Genomic DNA, 24,124 nt, shown 5'->3' on the forward strand with positions numbered 1-24,124 from the left:
TAGCTTCCTCCTGGAGACAAGTGTGGGCGGACCACATTTTGGAGCAGGTGTCAAGGGGAAAAACCAGGAAAACATATGCAAAAGAAGCCTAGGGGCTCCAAGGCACATACTGGCAACTCAGCGCTAGAGTCAGGAGTTTGGTGAGCAGAGGGAGCTGGAAACGATGGAGGTTGGAACAGTTCAGATGAACACCAGAGACACTGACCACTGACCCGGCCTTTCATGCAACCTGAGTTGCAGCTTATTAAAGGAGCAGAAGAGACCCTGTGGTCTCTCCCAGGGCTTTTGGGGATGCTGTGTTCTAGAGTGTAATAATGCACAATGTTATCATATTGTATGTCTTTACTGAGCTTCTGTAATAATGCCTTACGAGGATAATTATCCATGCAATGACCAGCCAGTGAAGAAGCAGTAATTAAGCTCCTGCTGTGTATGAAGCACTGCTTGGTCCCTGGGAGGACCCACTGCAGGACACAGAAAGCATACAGACTCCACAGGACACATGCAGGAGAGCACAACAGCAGAAGCACAAATTAAGGACATATGTGGGCTTCTAGGTGCACGTGACACAAACGTACCCTACAGTGTCATGAATGTAAGTCAAGGTAGTGCAACTTACAGGCAGGGGGATAGGGCTGAGCCATAACTGGGGGGAAAGGAGAAATGCTATGGCTGTTCTGCATCCAGACCTGACAATGAAAGGAGAAGTTCTTTGAGGTAAATATGGGAAGCTTATATGGAAGAGGCATTTTAAGCACTTAAAAATATATCAAAAGAGTGATACACATATGTGATTAAAAACAGAAATCCACAGTACAAAGAAGTATGCAGTAAAAACAACAACCCAGTTCACTCCCTGGAGGCAGCCACTGATAAGTATTTCGTATTTCCTTTCGGAACTTTTGTACAACTATTCAAGCATGTAGATACACACTTCTTCTTTATCTAACCGGTAGCATGTGATACATACTGTCCTGGGCTACTTCTTTGTCCTTAGACTGTATTCCATATGAGCACATACTGGTCCTTCCTCTCTCCCTCCCTCCCTCCCTTCCTTCTTTCCTTCCTCCTTCCTTCCTTCTTCCTTTCCTTTCTTCCTTCCTTCCCTTCGCTTCCCTTCCCTTCCCTTCCCTTCCCTTCCCTTCCCTTCTCCTTCCTTCCTTCCTTCCTTCCAATCTCTCTCTCTCTCTTTCTTTCTAAGATTTAATTCGTTTATTTGACAGAGAGAGTGAGAGAGAACACAAGCAGCGGGAACGGCAGAGGAAGAGGGAGAAGCAGGCTCCCAGGTCAACACCCTAGCTTGAAGGCAGACACTTAACCACTGGGCCCCCCAGGCCTCCCTGGTCTTCCCTTTCTTTACAAAAGTGGCAGGGCTTGCTGTCGCATGGGTTCACTATCACACATTTAACCACATTCTTACTAAATGGACATTTAAGTTGTTTGTCCTTTTATTTAAAAAGACAGTGGACATGATTTTACATGGGTCTTTGTGTCCATGAGTGAGAATATCCATTGGATTCATTTTAGCAGCTGTTTAGAAGATGGTGTGAAGGTCCAGGGTCCTTTCAACAACACTGGACCAGTCGTGGCAGAGTCCTGAGTCAGTGCCTCCAAACTGTAGAAGCACACAAGGGGACGGACAGAGCAGAGACTTCTTGAAGGCCGGGGACTCCAAGACAGAGCCTGTGTCTGATCTATTCATAGATTTGGGAAGTCACAGGGATGGAGGGAAGGGGGCGCGTCAAATTCAGGTATCTTGGAAACACTGAAGGCAGTTCTGAAGTGCTTCTGTCTATAAGAGCTCCAGGCCTTACACTTTCCAGGAGATTTTCCAACTACAAGGAGAGAAGCAGCAGCTGCTTTTCTTTTCAGGTGAAATTTTCATAGGTAGGGATTTCAGAAGACTCAGGATCATTCTGTTGTGGTGATGGCACCACCTGTGAGCCAAAAGACACAAAGCATATGGTTAACAAAGCCCGGGAAGCCCGGGTTTCCTCGGCCCTGTGCTGCTGAGAGAGGAAGGTCAGGCCAGGCTAAGACTGGTCCATGCTGTAAGAGTCAGGTCATATGGACTGGCCTTGGGATAGAACAGTCCATCAAGCTGACTGCAGGCATTTCTGGGGAACCTCCCACTGGGAAGTTGGCAAGGCTTTCTGTAAGGCAGATAGAGGGCAGTTTAGTGCAGCACGTTGAGGGGATATAAAAATGGCAATAAAAGGTCTTGCTCTCAAGAAGCTACTGTCTAATGAGCTCAGTCTCTGCCCTGGCTGGAGAAGCAAGACAAACATCTAGAGAAAGACATTCCAGGTGGTAGAGGTTATGCCGTAAAGTAATGGTTCAGACTCTCAGACTTCATGTTCCCAGGGTTCTGACTCTCGGTTCAGGGAAGGCCCCAAGGAGCAGGTGAGGCGTGAGCTGATACAGAGGAGGGGTGGCCAGGTGTCAGGAACAGCTTGGGAACGGCATAAACCTTTGAGATACCATGCAGAGACATGTGTCAGAAAGTAATGGCTCAGGCAGGTTTGAGAAGTTCCTGACCAAGTGGGCAATGACAGCCTCAGGAGACCCAGAGTCAAGACTGGTGGTCCTGAAAATTCTGAAGGCAAAGGGTAAATTCTGTCAAGACCCCAGCTGAGGAAACGTGCTCCTGTCCACTTAGGTTGTGAGTGAGGGAGTCCCTGGGGTGGTGTGGGAACCATGCAGGACCCACCAGACCAGTGGTGACTCAAGGCCATTCTGAAACTCAGAGTAGGGATGATGTCCATGACTTTAAGATAGACCAGTAGTGGCCCAAACACAAAGGGCCAGGTTGGAGTAGAAAGCAGCTTTGGGAGTATAGTGTAACGTACAGATGAGGTCTCAAAGCCATAGGTGAAGTACTTTGTTGGCTAAGCATAGGCGATCTTCCACAAGGCAGGACAGGAGGTAGACGATGGCTGAATGGAGCAGCATATCTGCACAGATGCTTACTGAGCAAGTCCTATCCACATTTGAAGGTCCAACACAAGTTATTTTTTTTTCATGAAGGCTTTCCTGTCTACCTCAGTGTGGTGGTATCTCCCACTTCCAAAGTCTGGAAAACCCTTGGGAATGGCACACCTCACAAGTAGTATGTAGAGTGTTTTCATTTCCCTTCTAGGTGATTGAATCTTCTCCGTACCTCTTCCACTGACAGCCAGATAAGATAACATGTCTTCAAGGTTAAGGATAGTGCCTTCACCTTATCTAAATCCCATAGCATCTAGCCTAGTTCTAGACAAACACAAGATGTTCAATAAATATCTATTGGTTGATGCATCAATCACAGAGAAGTAGCATGACTGAAAACCTTTGAGTTTTTCTTTTTTATTAAAATCTTGTTTGGGGGTGCCTGGGTGGCTCAGTCCGTTGAGCGTCTGACTTGATTTTGGCTCGGGTCATGATCTCAGGGTCGTGAGAAAGGGCTCTGTGTCTGGTTCTGCGCTCAGCGGGGAGTCTGCTTAAGATTCTCTCTCTCCCTCTGCACCCTCCTCCCGCAAAATAAGCAAATAAATCTTTAAAAAAAATTTTTTTTGAGCATGTTAAAACAAGGAGGAAAACAGGGAAGGAATTTTGGGGGATATTTGAAAACAAAAAGTATATATGAACCCAATCTTTTCAGGGAAGTGAAAGCGGAGCAGGCAGCTGGATTCAGGTCAAGGTTAATTGGTTAAGGTTATTCAGGATTATTTTAAAGCTCTTTGTGGTTTTTACTTTTTACTTATATATATGTATTGTTTTAAAAATATTTTATTTGAGAGAGAGAGAAAGCATGAGCTGGGTCAGGGGGAAGAAGGAGAGAGGGAGGGAGAAGCAGACTCCCCAGCTGAGCAGGGACCCCAGTGTGTGGCTCAGTCCCAGGACCCTGAGATCATGACCTGAGCCAAAGGCAGATGCTTAACTGACTGAGCCACCCAGGCACCCTGTATTTTTATATTTTTAAAAGATTTTATTTATTTATTTGACACAGAGAGAGAGAGCACAGCAGAGGGAGCAGTAGAGGGAGAGGTAGGAGCAGATTCCCCACTGAGAAGGGATCCCGATGTGGGGTTCAATCCCAGAACCCTGGGATCATGACCTGAGCTGGAGGCAGACACTTAATTGACTGAGGTACCCAGGCACCCTTCTTTCTGGTTTTTAATACTGAAAGTCCAACTACTGTCTGTGTGACCTTAGGCAAACTTAGCTTCTGCGAATCTCAGCTTCTTTTGCTAGAAAATGTAGACGATAACACATTTGTAGAGGTGTCCTAGGGATCACATGAGAATATGTTTGTCCATGTTTTATAAACTTGGTTTGTCCATGTTTTATAAAGTTGATGTGAAAGTTAGTTCTTATTATTATTTAATGGTAAATTCTACCATTAAAGGACCTTTCAACATCACAATAAAACCAATGTGTTATAGTTAATAGCACATTTTCCAAAAAATCTTGACATTGGACTATTGGCTAATTTCCAGTTGTTTTGGGAAATTGCCATACTGGTGGATTAAGATGGCGTTGGAAGTAAATTTGGAAATATACATAGATCATGCAGCATTTTTACAGCTTCTCATTCTGGTCAGTGTTAAGAATAATCAATACAAAACATTATTAAATCAATTAGAAACATTCAGCCTTTGGCCAAACAGATGTGAATCAGAAATATTTGTTTAAGCATTTCTGTTGACCATGGAGTGTGTCAGGGGGATACGTGGTGGAGAGAACTTAAGCTCCTTTGCCATGGGGATCTAGGACTTTCAGTTAAAATGCTCTGCACAATGGTTCCTTGCTTTAGGAACCCTGGGATACAGAGAAAATTGTTCTCACCTTCTGCAGTATCTGTACACAGCTGTAGACTGTGGCTGAACTCTCTTTCCGCTCAGGAACTGGGGTATTTCCCTGTAATAGACCAACATCAGAGTATCCATAATCACCAGATAAGAACTTTCCAGAGTTTCACGTTCAGCCCTTAAGGAGAGGGGATACCCCACCAGGTTTAGGTTTCATACAGAGGGTGGTGGTTGCCTCCGTGCAGTGGGGGAAGTGCTCTGGTTGCTCACACCTCCCTTATCAATGGCCCAAGATTGGGAGCTGAGGATGAGCACCTTCACTCCAAGGGACCCCAAGGTTTGGTAAACATGGATAGAGACACAACTATCTTCCCATGTGCTGCTAATTCTGGCCCCCAGTTGGAGGGGCTAGTCATCCCAGTTATTGGATGGTTCTAGAAGTGGAGGAGGAGGGAAGGTGTACTGATCCAAAGGGCTCACCTGCAAGTTCAGGACTACTTGCATATACACTGTGTTGTCCTCAGGTGCAGGCACCATGCTTTTCGGAGTGACAAGATCATACTCTTCTTGCCCCTCAGATGATGAGTCGGATCCAGTGTCCTCCTGAGTGAGCAAGTCATACTCATGGTGCCTTCCAGCCTTGGGTATGCCAGTCCTCTCCCGGTCCTTCTCCTTTGTTTCACTGCTCTCAGAGCTGCTGTCGGAGGCGGGCCTATGCCGTTGCTTGACAGTCTCAGAGAAAGTGTCCAGCTTCTGACACCCTTGGGAGAGCATATCGCACAGTGTGTGGCCAGTAGTGAGTTTTGAACACATTGTGTGGCTTGGTTAGAAAGTGTGCCAGCCCCTACCTCTTTCTTGTTTTGTGCAAGGATCCGACCTGCTCTGATCTCTACTCCAGGTGAGGCCTAAGGAGCTGGAAGAGAGGTTGTCGTGTGTCCCCCCCAGGGGACTCTGTTCTACTCTCCCTTCCTTCCTCCTTTCAGGTATTCCCTCATTTCTCTTGGGTAAATATTCATGGAGGGTGACACGGGATGGACTTAGCAATGCTCTGTGAGCAGAACTGGCTCTGCTGGCTAAGCCACCCTGAGTGCCACAATGTGTGGTCTGGGAAAACACAAAGAGCCCATTAGACCTGCTCTTGAAGGAGGACACTGTCCAGCAGGGGGTCAGAACCATACAGAGATCAATGAATGCAAGCCCAGCTCTGGCAAGGGTGATGTGACAAGTGTCAGGAAAAGGTGAGGACTTGGTCTTGGGTTAGGAAGCAGAGAAGAACTCAGGAAGTTGGTGGGATTGAGGTGGGCCTTGATGGAGGGCTGGGATTTTGATGAGTGACAGGCTGTCGTTGGTTGAAGAAGCAGTATGATTAAGGTATTCAAAATATTTAACAGGTGCAATGGACTGGGTGTAAGACAATCAGAGTGGGCGCCTGTAATTGAGCAATTCGTTGGTACACCAGGTGCATGTTTAGCTGCCTTTGGGGACACATCAAGTGGACTATTTGGTCTGAGTGTAGAATAATAATGGTTCACACGTACCAAGTGCCTCATATGTATCAGACACCATCCTAAATACTTCTCCATCCTAAATGTATTCAGTCTGCATGAAATCCCATGAAACAAAAACTACATTTATTTTTTGCAGATGAGGAAACTGTAGCACATAAAGGTTAAATATTTTCCTGAATAAGTGGTAGGGTCAGGATCTGAATGCTGGAAACCTTGTCCCTGATGTTCTTAACTAATACTCAAAACTAATACTCAAAATTTGCATAGGAAAAAAGTAGGTAAAGGGTGGTCTGGCTAAAGAGTGAATGAGAATATAAGAGTAATTACCACCTCTTGAGTGCACAGTGTTGGCACTGACCCACTCAGTACTCACAGCAACTCTAAGAACTGGGCGCACTTATTTTGCAAGGTAAGGAAACCGATGCATAGAGATTGAATTGCCCAACATCACTTATGAGCAGAATCAAGATTCAAACACAGGACTGCCTGACTTCAGAACACACACACTTGGCCCCTAGGTTTTATTGACTTTTGAATAACAAACAAAGGCCATGAGGAGCCATTGATGGCTTTAGAGCAGTCAGAGTTGAGCTTTGCAACGTAGTGAGCCGAAGGGATAGAAAAGAGAAACCCTGGGGAAGGAATGGCCAGTTAGGAAACTGTTATACTTTTAGGGAAGAAATAATAAGGAATGGGAATGTCCGTTAATGAGGATTGGTTAAGTAAATTAAGGTACATCTGTAGGATGGAATAAAGAGGAATCAGTCTTACATATGTCAGTATTACTAGGGCATTCTGTTAAGTTAAAAAAAGCCAGGTTCAGGAAAATGCTATAGATTGCTCCCATATGTGTAATTAAAAGAAAGGCACCTACACACACACATATACACAAACACATACGCACAAATCTATTTAATGCCCATAAATGCATTAAAGACCCCAAAAAGATTTAGAAATGCATCTTAGCGATGAAAGTCTCTGGGGAGAGAGACCAGGAGATTGGGATTGGGAAGGAGATTTAATCATATACCATGAGAAAATACGATTTTTCAGTTAAAAAGCCCTATTCAGTAAACAGAAAAACTGTGACACAATGAACCTTGGTAATGACAAAAGATCTAGAGAAGAGGAGACTTTGATTCCTTCCTTCCTTCCTCCCTCCCTTTTTAAAAATAGATTTTATTTATTTGACAGGCAGCGAGACAGCCAGAGAGGGAACATAAGCGGGGGGAGTGGGAGAGAGAAGCAGGCTCCTCACAGAGCAGGAGCCCAACATGGGACTTCATCCCGGACCCAGAATCAGGGCCCGGGCTGAAGGCAGACACCTAACAACTGAGCCACCCGGGCGCCCCAAGAAGAGGAGACTTTGAAGAGATGCTAGGAAGGTTAGAGAAGCAGACCTTGGGAGCTGAGGAAAGGTGCTGGGGAGGGAGGAAGATCAGGGATGGCAGTGGTGTTCCCAACACTTCCTTATTTCTTCTCCTGTGCCCAGAGCACCAAGGTACAATGGCACAGGCTGGGGGAGACCAGGGTCTTCCCCCAGGTTGTGAGGAAAGAGCTGGTGAGAACCTCCACCCTTACCGTCATTCCTACTTCTTGGTCCCTTTCTCTTGGTAACGTTTTCCCATCCTAAAGGCCCACACTGTTGGACCTTGAGCTGCCAGCATCCCACCCAACCCCTCTTTGTGTTCCATCTCTTCGGGGGATCTCTTCCATGAGAGGTTACATGGTTTTGTTTGTTTGTTTATTTTTAATTTTTTTAAGATTTTATTTATTTATTTGACACAGAGAGATCACAAGTAGGCAGAGAGGCAGGCAGAGGGAGAGAGAGAGAGAGAGGGAAGCAGGCTCCCCGCTGAGCAGAGAGCCTGATGCAGGACTCCATCCCAGGACCCTGAGATCATGACCTGAGCCGAAGGCAGCGGCTTAACCCACTGAGCCACCCAGGGGCCCCTGTTTGTTTGTTTTTTAATAGCAGGGTTTGTCCCAGTGGGAGGAGTTCAGGAATTCCTCAGAATTCCAGAGCTTAGAGTTCAGGGTGGTAATGGAGGATACTGAGACATGGGAAGCGGGGGTGGTAAGACACAGGCATCTCATCTCACCACTCCAACACCCATCAGGACAATTCCACTTTTGCATACTTTGTGCTATTGGGGTGTTGCACAGTATTTTGTTCGAAGAAAGCATTCCTTAGCTTTTTTAAAAATTGGAAAACCACTGTCTCAGGGATGTTCTTGAGCAATAGGTGTTCTATGCAATTTCATGGGTTTTAATTTTAAATAGGTTTTAGTTTTGCTCCTACCGCAAATTTTACCATTCTATCTGGCCTTTGTTCCTCCACTCTTGGAGTGAGGAAAATAACTCTATCCTCATCGGAGCCCACATTTAAATGACGATAATGCCGGAGGAACCTTACAGATCCCAGAGGCCAGGCTGCCTCCCCTATCTCTGGTTATCATCTTTCTGGAGTCTGTCCTGGCTCTGATTTCTGTTCCCCAAACTTTCCTTCTCCAAGCCACATAACTTCTTGAACTTTAATAAGCGTATGATTCACCTTGAGATGCAGACTAGAGTTCGGTATCTGGGGTGGTGCCCCAAACTGGAATTTCTAATAAGCTCCTGGGTGATGCCCCGTGTTGCAGATTGACAGATCACACTGAATAAATTGTCAGGCTTTGGAGCTTCCATCTGGCCCAGGGACCCCACAGCCCGTGTCATTGGTGATATTACCTGGTGCGTCTGCTGGGGTTTCAGTGGAGCTGGAGCTGGAGGCTGGGTCTGAACCTGACAAACCAAGGTAGAGAAGACTTAGCAATAGGTCTGTTTGGAGAGAGACGTGTGATTCTAAGTGACAAAGGAGACGGGGAGAGATTTCCAGAGACAAAGACAAGAAAAACGCTCTAGGGAGGGGGTGAACCCTGACATGAGTAGGAACCCACAGGACAGGGTGACCAGAGTCCCAGGGTCATTTTCAAATGAAGAGAGGGTCCTGGAGCCTCCTGCCATCCCTCTGTCCCCTCTGTGGTGGCCACTTCTCAGGTTGGTTTGCTGTCTTGCAGGAATTGCTACAGGGATCTTACGTGTTCTACCCAATGTGCTCTTTCGGGGAACTCTTCCATTTCCCCTGCAATATGAAATTCCAAGGGAGCTGCCAATCATAATAGCTAATCCCGCTGGCCACAGTGGTTGGTCCAATCAATGGTCACATGAGCCAAGGCTGCACCAATCAGAGATCTTTCAAGTTGGAGTTGGAGGGAGACATCTTTTTTCTCTTCCTGGTGGCATATCTCTTAGTAGATACGAGTCTGGAGCTACCAACTACCGTGTTGTGGCACAGCCCATCCCCATCCCTGCCCCTCAGCTCAAAGAGAAAAGTAAGGGTGAGAGATGGAGGGCCCTGATTTTTAAGTCTCTGGTAACATTTGTCCCTAAGGTCAGTTCCTTCCCTTTCTTCCCCAAAGATTGATTATGTGAGTCCCAAAATAATAAATCACACCTCCTGCACCCTCCCCCCCTTTAAAGATAGTTTGAGTTCGGCTTCAGCGATTTGTAACTAAATTTAGAGTCCCAACTAACAGCCCTCTCCCACATCAGGAGGAGAAGAAATGAAGTTTTGGGAAAATGGGGGTAGGAGAGGACCAGGAGAGGGCAGACAAGCCTCCGAAGGTCCCAGGGATATGGTCTGGTGCTGGCACGTGCCAATGATCTCAGAAACCCACATGGTATTTTTCGCTTCCAAATGTACCAGATGAAGATCCCAAAGAGCAGGATGCTGGCTATCAAGAGTCCAGTGTAAAGCTCTGTGTTCCTTTCAGGCCCTTTGAAGAGGAAATGAATGACATTAATACAAATAATGACAAGGAGATTGGGACAAGCAATGGACAAAGCATAATGGCCATCTTAAAATAAAAAAAAAAAAGCATAATGGCCTCTTAAAATCTCATGCTATCACAGAAAATATTCCTTTTCATTCATTCATTCTACAACTATTTAATGAGTAGGCATTGTTCTGGGCTAGAAATTATAGCAGTGCTTAAGGTAGACACTGTCCCTAGGTAGAGAGATATATGCCTTGCCCAGTGTCACAGAGTTTTAAATACTTAGACAGGATTTGAATGTAGGCTGCCTGGTTCTACCTAAGATGCCCTTATCTATCACACTATACTGCTCCTCTCTGTAAATGGTGTAAGGGCAGTTCTAGGCTCGAGACAGAGTCATGATTTCCACTTCATAGGGCTCTAAATCCATCTGCCAGCCTGACCTAGCATTATCACATCCCAGGTAAACCTTTCTTATTCTACTTCCTTCTAGAACAGAACAGAGCACAGAACTCAGGGTTCCACTCATGCTTTTGTTGTGTGACATTGAGCAAGTCCCTAATCCTTTCTGAGTCTCACTGTCTTCATGTAATGGAGGATAGTAAGAGTATTTGCTGTGTAGGATTATTGTGAAGTTAATTGTGTTAAAATGCGCATGGTCCTAGAATAGTGCCTGGCATCTAGGGAGAGACCCTAGGGCTTCCTTTCTAGCTTCCACTCACAGTCCGTGTTCCTTCATGGTCTGCCTTCCTTCAGCCATCCATTTCAATAAACTCATCTCCACTAACTTCTGACACTGTGCTGTCCATGTATGGTAGCCACAACCCATGCTATAAGCCCTTGGAATGTGGCCAGTATGACTGAAGAACTAAATTGTTTATTTTATTTAATTTTTAAAAAATTGAAATTGAAATCGAAATCGGCGATTTAATTTCTTATTGAAAAACAGTAAGTAGGTTTGGAACAACTTGGATATGTAAAGCTATTTTTTTCAACTGTCACTTTTATGAAATCTGAATACAGATGGAGTACTTCCCATGGAAATTTGTCATCTGAACTGAGATGTGCCTTTAGTGCAAAATCCATACTAGATTTCAGAAGCTTAGTACAACAAGAAATGTAAGTTATCTCAATGGTAATTGTATTGAATATAATCCAAAATGGTGATATTTTGGATTTAGTGGGTTAAATAAAACATATTATTAAGGTTAGTTTTACTTGCTTCTTTTGACTTTATCTAATGTGGCTATTAGAAAGTGTGAATGACATGAGGGATCCCATTATATTTCTGCTGGAATGTCCTACTCTGAAGCACTCTCGTCCACACACTCTCACTGCATTTCATAAAGAACCACTCAGACTACGAACACTTGGATACCAACGTCCCAGTCCCTAAAGTCTGGCTGAGCAGAGATAAACGGTAACCTGGACAGATGTCGCCAGGAAGAAACTGCTGGGAGCTGCTGCTGACAGGGTTGCTGGCGATGCATGTGATGTTGGGGTGATTTTCACCACGTGTCCAAGAGACATTGAGGTGAGGTCCCTCTTGGGACTCGAAGTTTCCTTTTTGTAGGGGGGCCCATCTGTATGTCACGTTGTGTCCACTGTCCTCCACTGAGCATGTCAGGCTGACCCTGCAGATACCATCCTTAGCAAGCCCAGGATGCCAGGTAATTTTTGGCTTCTTCAATCTCCCTGTGTGAGGAGAAAGACAGACCTAATGTGGAGTCAGGCCTGCCTGCTGGGCAGTCACCACGTCTTCACTCATTCAGAACATGCTCCTGAAGTTGGGTGTTGGCACCACGTTAGGGCTGAGAAAGTGCCTCCAGGAGTCACAGGCATTTTGGAATGCACCTGGCCTTTCTCGTGGCAGCCATGGAATCTCAGACACAACCCTTCACCACTATGGGCCTTTGATGCTCAGATGTTAAACAAAGGAGTCAAAACGAAAACTAGAAAAAGAAAGACATCACATCACTCCATAGGGTACCCTGTGAAGAACCAGCAAACCCGTCAACACAGGTAGGTACAACGTCTCATGCGCTCTGAGGACTTGAAGGCTTACCTGTTGAGGTTCCATCATCAACGTTCTTTACTCAGGAGATAAAGTGTGAAGAGCTGAGTGCCGCTCTGACATAGAGTTAGTGCTCAATAAATGTTAGCGATTTTAAAAGAAATATAACACTGGCACTAGTTATTCCTAATTTATTATTATTTTCACTTAATCTTCTTTCTCTTTTTTTTAATAGTTGAGTCATGGCATGCTACAGATGCGGACTAGCTGACTTCCAGCATATTCTAACAGGACCATGCCCCGTGAGTCTCCACAGATACTTAGACACCAACAAACCCAGGCAGGGGATGTGATGACCACGTCTGGGTGATACAGCTGAAGCAGGTGGCAAATGTAAACTCAGCTGTCAAGCCAAGCTCCTGCAAGGCCCAAGCCTGAGGAGAAAGACTGCAAGTTCTGTCCCTCACACTCGGGAGAGCCAAGCAGCCATCCCTCTTGGGGGTCAGAGGGTCTTTGGATACTAAAGCCTTTCTCCTCAGTCTTCTCTGAGTCCACTCCAGCCTGCTGTGCCCTTATCCAAAAGGATAGTCTTCTATAAAAATGAGGGTCGAAGAGCTCTGAGATTCACCTGACAAGCAATGCAGGAGGACAGGGACAAGCACTGCAGGTTGGGTGGCCGAGGCCAACTGCAAGCTTAGCAGAAGGGGGACTTGGCAGGTAGTTCTTGCCTGGCTGCTGGCTGGAAGTTTTGCCTCCTGTGAGTTGACTGGTCTGGGCTCAAAAGCTGTGCTAGTGACCTGAGGTATTTGGGGAGGCAGGGAAAGGAGCAAAGAGGAAGGAGAAACATCCCAGGGGAGGAACGTAAGGATGAGTATTCTGCTCAGAAACTCACCATAGACGCGCAGTGTGATGTGTTTTGTGCTGATGACTCCGGAGGCCTGGGAGCACACGTAGGCATGGTAGTGGCCAGCGTTCTCCATCTTCAGCCGGCCAATCATCAAGGAGTAGTCTTGGCTAGAGTTCTTACTGGCATCCTTGAACTTCACGAATGGATCAGCTGTTGCTGCTGCTTTCCGCTCTTTGCTGATAATAGACGTGTTAAACATCCAGATGACCTTCTCTCCAGAGTGACGGGCTGAGAGTGTTAGGGGCAGGGTGACTGACTCCCCCAGGATCCCCACCACTGTCTCCCCCATTGAGTCTCCTCCGGAGGCTTCTGGAGCTGCAGTCAGAGATGAGACATTGGGCTTCAGTCATTGGCTCTCTTCCCTAAACCCTCAGCCTGCCTGAAGGAGACTGAAGCCCCAGAAGCTCTCCTGCCCACACCCCCTTTCCCTTCCTCTGACAAGGCATCCCTGCCGGACACTTGTCAGGGACAGATATACACCTGGCTCTGCCTTTTGCATACTCAGGCCTCCCTTACCCTCCCTGTCCTTCTGAGGAGACCGCAGGGGATACCTCCAACTAAATAAAGAACAAATTAGATCTCTTCATCCATATTCCCTCCCCTTCTCTTCCCTTGCTCTATCTTTAGAGTTTCAGAGTTCCCTGGGAGTTCCCAAGTGCCCTGCCAGTCTCTCTCAGACCCCGGAGGGTGGAGAACAAGAGTTCTTCAAGCCTGTCTTCATCCCCACTCCACCTGTGTCCTGCCAGAACCCTGGCGGTTTAGACTCCGTGGCTGCTCAGACCATCTCTGAAATCCCCTGGAGGGCCCAAGTAGAGCCTGTACCTATACAGAACTGCCGGGCATGGATGGGGCTGGAGGTGCTCTGGCTGACCGGGTTCCTGGCTGTGCAGGTGTATGGCAGGTCTGGGTCACACAGTGTCCGGCGGATGGTGACAGTGGAGCCCTCCTGCGATTCAGAAGCCTGGGTGTCCTGCAGGGTCCAGCTGTACAGAACACTTGTCCACGCCCTCTCCACAGAGCAAATCAAGGTAATGTTGCAGGAGCCACTGTCGGACATGTTCACAGACTTCACGATGACTTGAGGCTCCGGCACCTGCTCTGTAGGGACAACAGCAACAAGGAGATTACTCAGACCCCTTCAGCAGCAGGACACAGCTGAGAGAAGAGAGTGGTGATGATAGAAGACCCAGGGACAGAAGGAAGAAGCCAGAGTACCTGTTCCAGGGGAAGTTTTCTCAGTTTCCCCCGCAGCCTGGACTGAGTGCCCCTCTTCTACACCCCCGTAAATCCCCAAAGAGTGTTACCTCCATGACTCAACGTGACACCAGTCTGATTACTCCTCTCTCTCCCCATCAGTACATGAACTCCTTCAGGACAGGGCCAATGCCTGTGCCCAAATACTAACACCTGACTGGCCCGTCTGTGAAAGTCTCTCTGGAATGTTCGGTGAATAAATGCATAAATGAGTCAGCCCCAAACGCTGTGCAGCAGGGAGCTCTGCCTCTGGAATTTGAGTTGCTTTTGCCTTTTGGTCGGAATTTATGACCATTGTGCTTTCAGACCTTCTTCCTGGTCCTTTCTTTCCCTTTTGTTCCATTTCCTCTGTCTACTGTGTGTGTGTGTGTGTTTAAGTGTGATTTTTGGGGGGAATTGATAATACATAAAATTGAAAGGATACAAAAAAGTGTGCATAGTTTAGAAGCGAGCTTTCTTGGTCCCACTACTTGTTTCCTCTCCCCAGGACTTATGCTATGAACTTCCTGTTGATTTTTCTAGAAATGTTCTAGATATAGACACATACATGATAGTATACTATATATAGAATATGTATACTATATATTGCTATTATATATACTACATATTACTGTTATATACACACACACTGTCCTGAAGCCTTTAAAAATTTAATTATATGTTGGCTTTCTGGGGAAGACGGCAGAGTAGAAGGACCCTAAGCTCGGTTGTCCCATGGATACAACTGGATAACACCCACATCCATGTGAATAACCCAGAAAATGCCCTGAAGACAGGCGGAACTATCGCTGACACAGCTAAATGTATAGAAGAGGTCACCGCAAAGAGGGTAAGAAAGGCAGAGGCACAGTTGGGAACTTACGGGATCACAGGACCGTCCACAGGACGGAGGGATAGTGTGGGTGCAGAGGAGGGACAGAAACACTCTCACACAAGGAAGAGGAATCCTCATCACATTTGGTTTGGAAAACCAGAGGGGCCTGATTTTGTGAGTTCTTACAATCAGCGGGGGCTTAACACCTGGAACTTTAAAAATGGGCTGGCTGGGCTCTGGGAGGGGGAAAGGAAACTGCATCCCTGGCTGTAAAGAGGCAGCACAACAAACAGCACGCCCCCTGCCCCCCAGGACAGTAGCAGCAGTTTGAAAATCACCTGGAATATGTGGGAAGGAGACTTGTTTACTAATCTCAGAGCATGTTCTGGAGGGGCAGAGATCACGGGCAGGCTTCTCCAGGAACAAAGGAGCTAGAGGACATAATTTCCTTCCCCCGCCCCACCCCGCCTTGCCTAGACACATGGACACCTATGGGAACCAGTACAGTGCCAACATGCAACACCTAACTTGCTAACAGCTCACCCGACCCCTGCATTCTCCTGTAGACATGCTCCTCCCTGTCATGCCTCCTTTGCAGGCCCGCTCCCACCGCAGACTTGCACATACCTTGCTAACACCAGACACCTTGCCCTCCACCCAGTCCCTGCTTCTGCAGATTTGCCCCCTGCAACCCAGCTTGCCTGGGTCCCATTTGCTACAGGTCCGCTCCTGCAGCCCGCTTGGAGGGGGAGAAGCAAGCTTGATAACACTGCCCAGCTTGCCCCTGAGTTCTCCTGTGGTCCTGACCTGTCCAGTGTGCTCCCAGCCAGAGCCCATCCAAAGTAGTGCCTCAAACCTGACAGTGTGCAAGCAGCGCCAGCAGGGGCCAGCACCACTCCAAAGTGACCCCTGTCCCAGGGGGAAGGGAAGATCACACACACACACACACACACACACACTCCAACATGGCCACAGCAATGGGTTTGGGGCCAACATCTGGTCTGAGGGCAGGCCCTGCGCACCAGGAAAGCATCTCAGGGAACAAAACAAGGAAATCACCCTGTAATTCAGTGCTATTGCATCTCTGGCAAATGCCTGCTCTGACTCAGCTCAAGCCCAGGCAGCCCTAGACTGGCCCACTAACAACACAAGCACAAATAGCCCTTAACGGACCGAGCCACCCAGGCACCTCATTGATCTTTTCAAAGAACCAGATCCTGGTTCCATTGATCTGTTCTGTTGGTTTTTAAGCTTCTCTTTAATTTATTTCTGCTCTAATATCGACTATTCCTTCCTTCTACTGGTTTTGTGTTTTGTTCGTTCTTCTTTTTCTAGCTCCTTTAGGTCCTTTATTTGAGTTTTCTTGCTTCTTGAGGTAGGCCTATATTGCTATAAACTTCCTTCTTAGAACAGCTTTTGCCGCATCCCAAAGATTTTGGACCGTTCTGTTTTCATTTGTCTCCATGTACATTTGATTTCCTCTTTGACTTCTTGGTTGACCCATTCATTGTTTAGTAGCATGTTATGTAACCTCCACGTATCTGTGTTCTTTGCAAATGTTTTCTTGTGATTGATTTCTAGTTGCATACCGTTGTTGTCAGAAAAGATGCATGGTATGACTTTGATCTTTTTGAACTTGTTGAGACTTGTTTAGTGTCCTAGTATGTGACCTACTCTGAAGAATGTTCCATGTGCATTTGAAAAGAATGTGTATTCTGTTGTTTTAGGATGAAATGTTCTGAATATATCTGTTAGATTCATCAGGTCCAATGCTCAGCCAGTTAAGGGTCTGCCTTGGGCCCAGGGTCTTGGGATTGAGGCCCACATCAGGCTCGTTGCTTAGCAGGGGGCCTGCTTCTCCCTCTCCTTCTGTGGTTCCCCCTGCTTGTGCTGTCTCTCTGTCTCGCCAATAAATAAACAAATAAATATTTTTTTTAAAGAAAGAAAATATCAACAATATTGATAAACCTTTAGCGAGTCTATGGGGGGAGAAAGGAGGAGGAGAGAGAGAGAGAGAAAGACTAAAATAAACAAAATCAGAAATGAAAGAGGAGAAACAATAACTCACACAACAGAAATACACAGGATTATAAAGAATATTATGAAAAATTATATGCCCACAAATTGGAGGATCTAGAGGAAATGGATAAATTCCTAGAAACATATACCTTCCCCAAACTGAATCATAAAGAAACAGAAAATTCCAGTACTGGGTATTTACGCAAAGAATACGAAAACACTAATTTGAAAAGATACATGCACCCTTGTGTTCATAACAGCATTATTTTCAATAGCCAAATTACGGAAGCAGCCCAAGTGTCTATAGATAGATGAAAGGATAAAGAAGATATATATATATATATATATATATATATATATATATATATATGCACACACACATACATACATACATATACCATATATATATGAGTATTAGTCAGCCATAAGAAGGAATGAAATCATTTTTTTAAAAGATTTGTTTATTTATTTGACACAGAGAGAGAGACAGCAAGAGAGGGAACACAAGCAGGGGGAGTGGGAGAGGGTGAAGCAGGCCGAGCAGGGAGCCCGATGTGGGGCTCAATCCCAGGACCCTGGGATCATGACCTGAGCCGAAGGTAGATGCTAAACAACTGAGCCACCCAGGCGCCCCACGAAAGGAATGGAGTCTTGTCATTTGTAACACCATGGAGGGTTCTAGAGAGTATTTTGCTAAGTGAAATCAGTCAGAGAAAGACAAAAACCATATAATTTCACTCATATGTGGGATTTAAGAAATAAAATGAACAAAGGAAAAAAACACAAACCAAAAAACAGATTCTTAACAACAGAGAACACACTGATGGTTGCCGGAGGGCGAGTAGGGGATGGGTGAACTCAGGGAGGGGATTAAGAGCACACTTATCATGCAGCGGGTGACGTACGGAAGTGTGGAATCACCCTATGGCACACGTGAAATTAACATAGCACTGTGCATTCACGGTGCTGGAATTAAAACATTAACAATGTGACTTAGAAATTGCTGCAGCTTGGTACATATGGAGCTCACTCATTCTATTTCTATTCCCTGCAAAGTATTCCATTTCTTTAACATATGCAGAGCACTCAACAAATCAATAAAAAAGGTCAAACTACCTGATAGAAAAATGGTGCCATAGGCTGAACTGTGTCCTTCCAGAGTTCATATCTTGAAGCCCTAATTCCTGGTACCTCAGAACATGATTTTATTTGGATATAGGACTGTATTTGGAGATAGAGGCCATTAAGTTAAAACGAGGTCATGAGAATGGCCCCTAATCCAAAATGACTGGTGTCCTTATAAGAAGAGGAGATTAGGACATAGAGGACACAAACAGAGGGATGGCCATACAAGGACATATCAAAACAGGTAGCTATCTGCAAGCCTAGTAGCAAGGTCTCAGAAGAAACCCAGCCTGCTGACACCCTCATCTCGGGCTTCCACTCTCCAAAACTGTGAAAATAAGCTTCCGTGGTTTAAGCCACCCAGGCAGTGGTATATTGTTATGGCAAACCCAGCAAGCTAGCGAGTACAGACGGGTAAAGGGTACTAACAGAGTTGCAGAAAAGAGAACACAAACGGTCTTAAACATATTTGGGCTGTGTTTTCACTCTGACATTGTATTTATGGAACTGCATGAAAAGGACCAACATGGTGGTCCTATTTGTCCTAGAGAGAGAGTCACCTAGGAAGAAAAAAATCTGCTTTTAAAAATAAAAGATTAGGGGGCACCTGGGTGGCTCAGCGGGTTAAGCTACTGCCTTTGCCTCAGGTCATGATCTCAGGGTCCTGGGGCTGAGCCCATGTCCAGCTCTGTGATCAGCGGGGACCCTGCTTGTTCCTCTCCCTCTGCCCCTCCCCCCATGTGTGCTTTCTCTCTGCCTCTCTCTTTCTCTCTCTCTCTCTTTCTCAACAAACAAACAAATACATCTTTAAAAAAAAATAAAGGATCGGGGTGCCTGGGTGGCTTAGCCGGTTGAACATCTGGCTGAGTCCAGCTCAGGTCATGATTTGGGTTCATAAAAGTGAGTCCTTCATGGAGTCCGCTCAGAGTCTCTCTCTCCCTCTGCCCGTCTCCTTCTCAAAATAAACACATAAAATCTTAAACAAACAAACAAACAAACAAAAATATTAAAACCCATGGAAACTCTCTGGAACTCACCATAGACGTGTAGTATAAATGCCTTGTCAGTGGTGACTGCAGAAGTCTTCCGGTTTATCTGGGCTTTGTAGGGTCCAGCATCTTCCAAAGTCAGGTTGCTGAGACGCAAGGAGTAACTGTCCCAGCTGATGTTTAGTCGGTCCTGGTAGCTTTTGGCTGTGATGAAAATCTGTTTTTCTGCAGTTGCGAAAGCAAGAGTGCCTTGGGGACCACTCCAGGCGACATTCTCAAACTCTGTGTCTACTGAGATGTTCAGGGGGAAAATCACCAAACCCCCTAGAATCCCGGGCACCACTGCTGGGGTTGAGCCCTTTTCAGAGGCTCCTAGACCTGCAGAGACAGAAGAGGGACTTGGAGAAGAAGCAGCTGGACTCCTCGAGTCAGCCTTCTTTCATTCATTCTATAAAAACATACTGGGAATAAATGACAGATGTTGAGAAATGAAATGAAATTCCTGCTCTTCTTTCTCTAGGCTCATTGCCCAGCAGAATCATTCCTTCATTCCCTCACTTAAAAAACACTCTGTCTTATAAACACATCTACAAGATCAGTAAAACAGACTTTCTAGTTTTCTATCCCAATGTGGAAATTAGGCTGGTGACTTTGGGTGAGTTTTTGAATTTCTCTGAGAATCAGTTTACTCATCTATAAGACAGAAATGTTCACACCTATACTATCTTCCTTTAAGGATATGGTAGAGATGGAATAAAAATAGGTTGCTGTAAATCGTAAAGAACAAAACAAGTAAAAAGGGAGCATATTTTAAAAAATGAGATGGGTTTATGGATGGCTAGTAGGGTGGATAGATGGAAAGTTGTGGGAAATGGCAAGTGAAGTGAAAGTAATGGTAGAACCAGGGTGGGAAGCATGTGAGTGTTAGTGCAAAATTCTTTCAAGTTTTCTCTGTGTCCAAGAATTTTCATAATAAAACGTCGGCCACAAAAGGACCATTTCTCATCTCTATCTCACTCTTCCTTTCCCTCATTGTCCAGGGGATCTCAGACTGGCTTTGTCTTGGCCAGGGAAATCTGGTCTGTCCTTAGGAACAAGGTTTGGGGTTGGGAATAGTTAAGTAGCATGGATTCTGCTCCTGATTTCCTCATCTAGGGAAAGACCCAGATCCCTGATATACATTGTTACCATGGCTTCCATAGGCCCAGCACGGTCCCAGGCGGCTCATTTCCTTGCAGGGGCCCTGTGAGTGTCTGCTGGGGGCCCCAGTGTCTATTCCCAGATTCAAGAGCTTCTGAGGCTCTGGAGAGTCCTCTGAAAATTCCAGATCAAATCAGATGGGTTCAGGACCCAGATTACTCCAGGAATCTGCTTTAAAAGTAAGTAGAAAATGTTGGAGAGAAAGGAAAATCTGAAGCACAGCCTGGAGGGATGGAAAGAGGGCTGAGGTGTGCTCTGAAGGCCCAGAGTGTACAGAGTTACGCAGGTACTCAGATGAGACCCTAGATTGGTGCAGACTGGTGCAGGGCTGGGGACCGGGACATGATTCTCTACCCGTATCAGCCAAGCACTTGGACCTTGTAGGGAGGTAGCTAGGAGGATGCAGGGCTAGGGACCTTGGACAACTTAGTCTAGGTCAGTTCAGGTAGATTCTAGGGGCAGTCAGAAAGCAGAAACTGGGTTCGTGTGATGCTGGTTTGAAGTTACCCGAAAGAGAGCTCTTCGCCTCTGAAAGACTGTTCATGATTTCTACGACAACTAGCACTGTGTAGAAGTGACCTCATTCAGTCCTCAAAATTACCTGAATTAGCTCATGTTTACAGAAAAGGAGCTAAAATTTTGGGAGTTTTAGCCACTTGTTTAGATGACAGGTTTGTCAGCTGCAGAGCCCAGATTCCTTGTACATGATGTCCCGGAAGGTGGAGGCCGAGAGCTCTGACCACCCTCCATCCCAGGAGCCCAGAAGGGCCCGAGTCTTGGCTGGGCACATATGACGCACCCGTGTCTCCTCACATCAAAGCAAGGCGTACAGACTGTCAGCAGGAGAAGAGAGATGTGGTTCGTGTGTCGAATCCTGCTACTGTTGCAGCAAACAATGCTACAATGCTCCGTGACTCCCAGTGCAGTGACAGGAGTCCCAGGCATCAGCCATCTTATTTTGAACTACCCATTTGGCAAATAATAAAAGGGTGTTCAATGATTGTGATGACTGAATTTGGCTTCCCCACCTTCAATAGTTTCCAAATAGTGCATTTAGTGATTATTATAACAATCGACTTCTCCCAACTGCATGCCAAGTGCTTGCTTACAGATAACATTTTTCATCTACAAGAGAGTCTTGCATGATATGTCTTACTAATCACATTCTATGTTTAAGAAACAGAGGCTCACACAGCTAGGAAACAATGGAGCAAAGATTTAATTTCAAAAGTTTCTGATATTTGTAGGGGCAGAGGATGGGCTACCCTGAGGTGGGCCCCTTTGGCATGAAGATTATTCCAAACTGAAGGCAATCAAGACCTCGTGGGCTCCAGAGAAACTTTTGCCTTTCCCTTAACTACACAGAAGAATCTTAACTGGGGGGTCTTCCCCAGAATAAGGGTTACTAGCAGAGATGAATTTTATCTGAGTGACCCTTCTGCACGGCAGGGCAAACCTCTAATTACCGTACATCTGCTCTTCTCTGCATTGCCCTGTGAACTACCCTCCTTCCCTCTGAGGTCCCAGACCCCTGCCCCCTTCTCCTTAGTCTGGGATGACGCAGATGCCTCATTTTGCCTGAGGGTCTTTGGAATTTCCTTGTCTGTGTGGACTCCTCATATACATGTCATTAAATTTGATTTTTTTTCCTGTTAATCTGTCTCATGTCAACTTGGTTCTTAGTCCAGCTAAAAGGACCTTGAAGGGGACAGGAATTCTTGCTCCCCAAAAAAGGGGACAGGACATTCTTGCTCCCCAAAAAAGGGGACAGGACATTCTTGCTCCCCAAAAAAGGGGACAGGACATTCTTGCTCCTTGACATACTGAAGTGGAAGAACTTTTCATCCTACTGCCTCCTAAGTTCCTGAAACCATTCCCTGGAGACACAAAAGCATCAGAGAAACTCCCTGCTAGACCAAGACAGTGAAGTTTGAGGTCATCCCCAATCAGTGGAGCTAGACAGAGGGAGATGCCTCTTTACCTTGAAATTTACTTGTTGGTCATCTGAGGCTTGAGTGACATTAGATGGTGAACTTCCGGTTTATCCAACAGAGCCAGGTAGCACCCCAAGAGTTGGGTGTGACTACAAGGAACCATGATGCTTGTAATGTTTTTATGGCGAGCAAAGATGAGATGCAAAGTGAAAAGAGATTAGATTGGAACCCAACCCCAGAGTCTAGGCCCTGCCCCCAAGCATGCATCTGGGAGGTTTTCTAGAGCTCCCCTCACTGCCCACCTCTCCACCCCCTCTGTGCTCAGATCCCTAGGCTAACTGTGCTATCCTCCAAGGTCCTGAGGAAAATAGTATTCCCAGAGGGACAGTAGAGGTCACTGTCCCAGGGGGCTGAGACCCTCCCTGGGGTATTGAGTCAGTTCTGCCCGTTGGCCATGCTGCTGAGAGATGTTTCCAGAAAATAGCAGGACTTGGGCCTTGACGGGGAGGTAGGATGTGGGGAGAAAAGGACATTTGGAGAGAAACCACCCAGCTCAGGGCCACGAGACCATCTCCAGACCGCAAGGGAAGCCCCCAATTTGGGATATATGACAAACATGGCAGATGTAGAAAGAAGTTCCAGCAGTTCAATATGTCCCTAGAAAAGGGGGTGGCTTGTTGCCAGAATTTTCATGTATCTCTCTATGGATTTTATCCACATTGTACAGGAAACAAACTCATCACTCAGCATTCCTCAGCGGGAAAATGTCAGAGTGAGAGGAACATAGTTATTTGAGAGTTATTTGAGACAGGGGCTAGAACGTCACCTACTCAGGTGAGTGACTATGCACAGGCTGACACATGCACATGCTCACACACACACACACACACACACACGCCCACACATGTACACGCTCACACATGCACATGTTCACACCACACGCTCATACACGTACACACTCACATGCGTACATGTTCACACATGCACATGCTCACACCACACGCTCACACACGTACACACTCACACACGCACATGCTCACACCACACGCTCACACACGTACACGCTCACACACGCACACGTTCACACACTCACATGCTCACACCACACGCTCACACACGTAACGCTCACACATGCACACGTTCACACACACTCGTGCTCACACCACACGCTCACACATGTACACACTAACACACGTACATGTTCACACACGCAATGCTCACGCACGTACACGCTAACACGCGTACATGTTCACACACGCACATGCTCACACACACACACAAGAATAATGTGGAACCCACAGACGAACTATCACAAGGAGAGGAGTTTCCAGATTTTACCAATAAGAACTCCAGTGAACAATGTGACCAGCCCCACAGGAACACCGCCAGTGAGGGGCAGTGGCCATGATGGGGACTTACCCACTGGCAGGAAGAGGAGATGGGTCCAGAGAAAGGGAAAGAACATGTGTGTCTTGGTCTTCTGTGGTTTACTGGGGAAGGACTGTAGAGCCGAGTCATCCGGGTGTTGCTTTGGGCCTGCCATGATGATTTGTTTTTGGATCTCCGGCTGAAAGAGGAAGCACTTGCCACAGACTCCTGTGTGTGCGCGTGCCTCTGGTTGGGCAAGCGCTGTTCGTAACTGGCACCACAGACTCCTCCCACTCGCTCGGGCTGCGCAGCCGTCCCAAGATCAAGAGTAGCTCGCTCTACCCACTGAGCCAGCCAGGTGCCCCGTAACGGCCTCTTCTCGTG

The 24,124-nt window shown here is 46.4% G+C and overlaps 1 protein-coding gene across 3 annotated transcripts; it reads right to left on the reverse strand.

The window, feature by feature from the left end:
* Positions 1-1,426: 1,426 nt before the first annotated feature.
* On the reverse strand, positions 1,427-24,117 carry LY9 (lymphocyte antigen 9). Of its 3 annotated transcripts, XM_047703977.1 has the most exons (10): positions 23,792-24,117; positions 19,287-19,616; positions 13,860-14,135; positions 13,023-13,352; positions 11,542-11,811; positions 10,018-10,116; positions 9,029-9,082; positions 5,271-5,551; positions 4,828-4,899; positions 1,427-1,937 (listed from the first exon to the last, which is right to left on the reverse strand). In XM_047703977.1, exons 1-10 carry the CDS (start codon positions 23,913-23,915, stop codon positions 1,869-1,871), a joined length of 1,905 nt encoding a protein of 634 aa, XP_047559933.1. In that variant the 5' UTR covers positions 23,916-24,117; the 3' UTR covers positions 1,427-1,868. The 3 variants fall into 3 exon arrangements, with proteins under 3 accessions (XP_047559933.1, XP_047559935.1, XP_047559936.1); XM_047703979.1 differs by lacking the exon at positions 11,542-11,811; XM_047703980.1 differs by lacking the exons at positions 9,029-9,082; positions 10,018-10,116; positions 11,542-11,811.
* Positions 24,118-24,124: the final 7 nt, after the last annotated feature.

The sequence above is a fragment of the Lutra lutra genome, chromosome 15, assembly GCF_902655055.1.
Source record: "Lutra lutra chromosome 15, mLutLut1.2, whole genome shotgun sequence".
NCBI lineage: Eukaryota > Metazoa > Chordata > Mammalia > Carnivora > Mustelidae > Lutra > Lutra lutra.

Coding starts and splice junctions, on each gene's coding strand:
- LY9 (XM_047703977.1), bottom strand. CDS start 23,915: ATGGCAGGCCCAAAGCAACACCCGGATGACTCGGCTCTACAGTCCTTC. Junction 13,353..13,859: donor TGCCCGGCAGTTCTGTATAG/GTACAGGCTCTA, acceptor CTCTGACTGCAG/CTCCAGAAGCCTCCGGAGGA. Junction 1,938..4,827: donor GTGTACAGATACTGCAGAAG/GTGAGAACAATT, acceptor TTTGGCTCACAG/GTGGTGCCATCACCACAACA.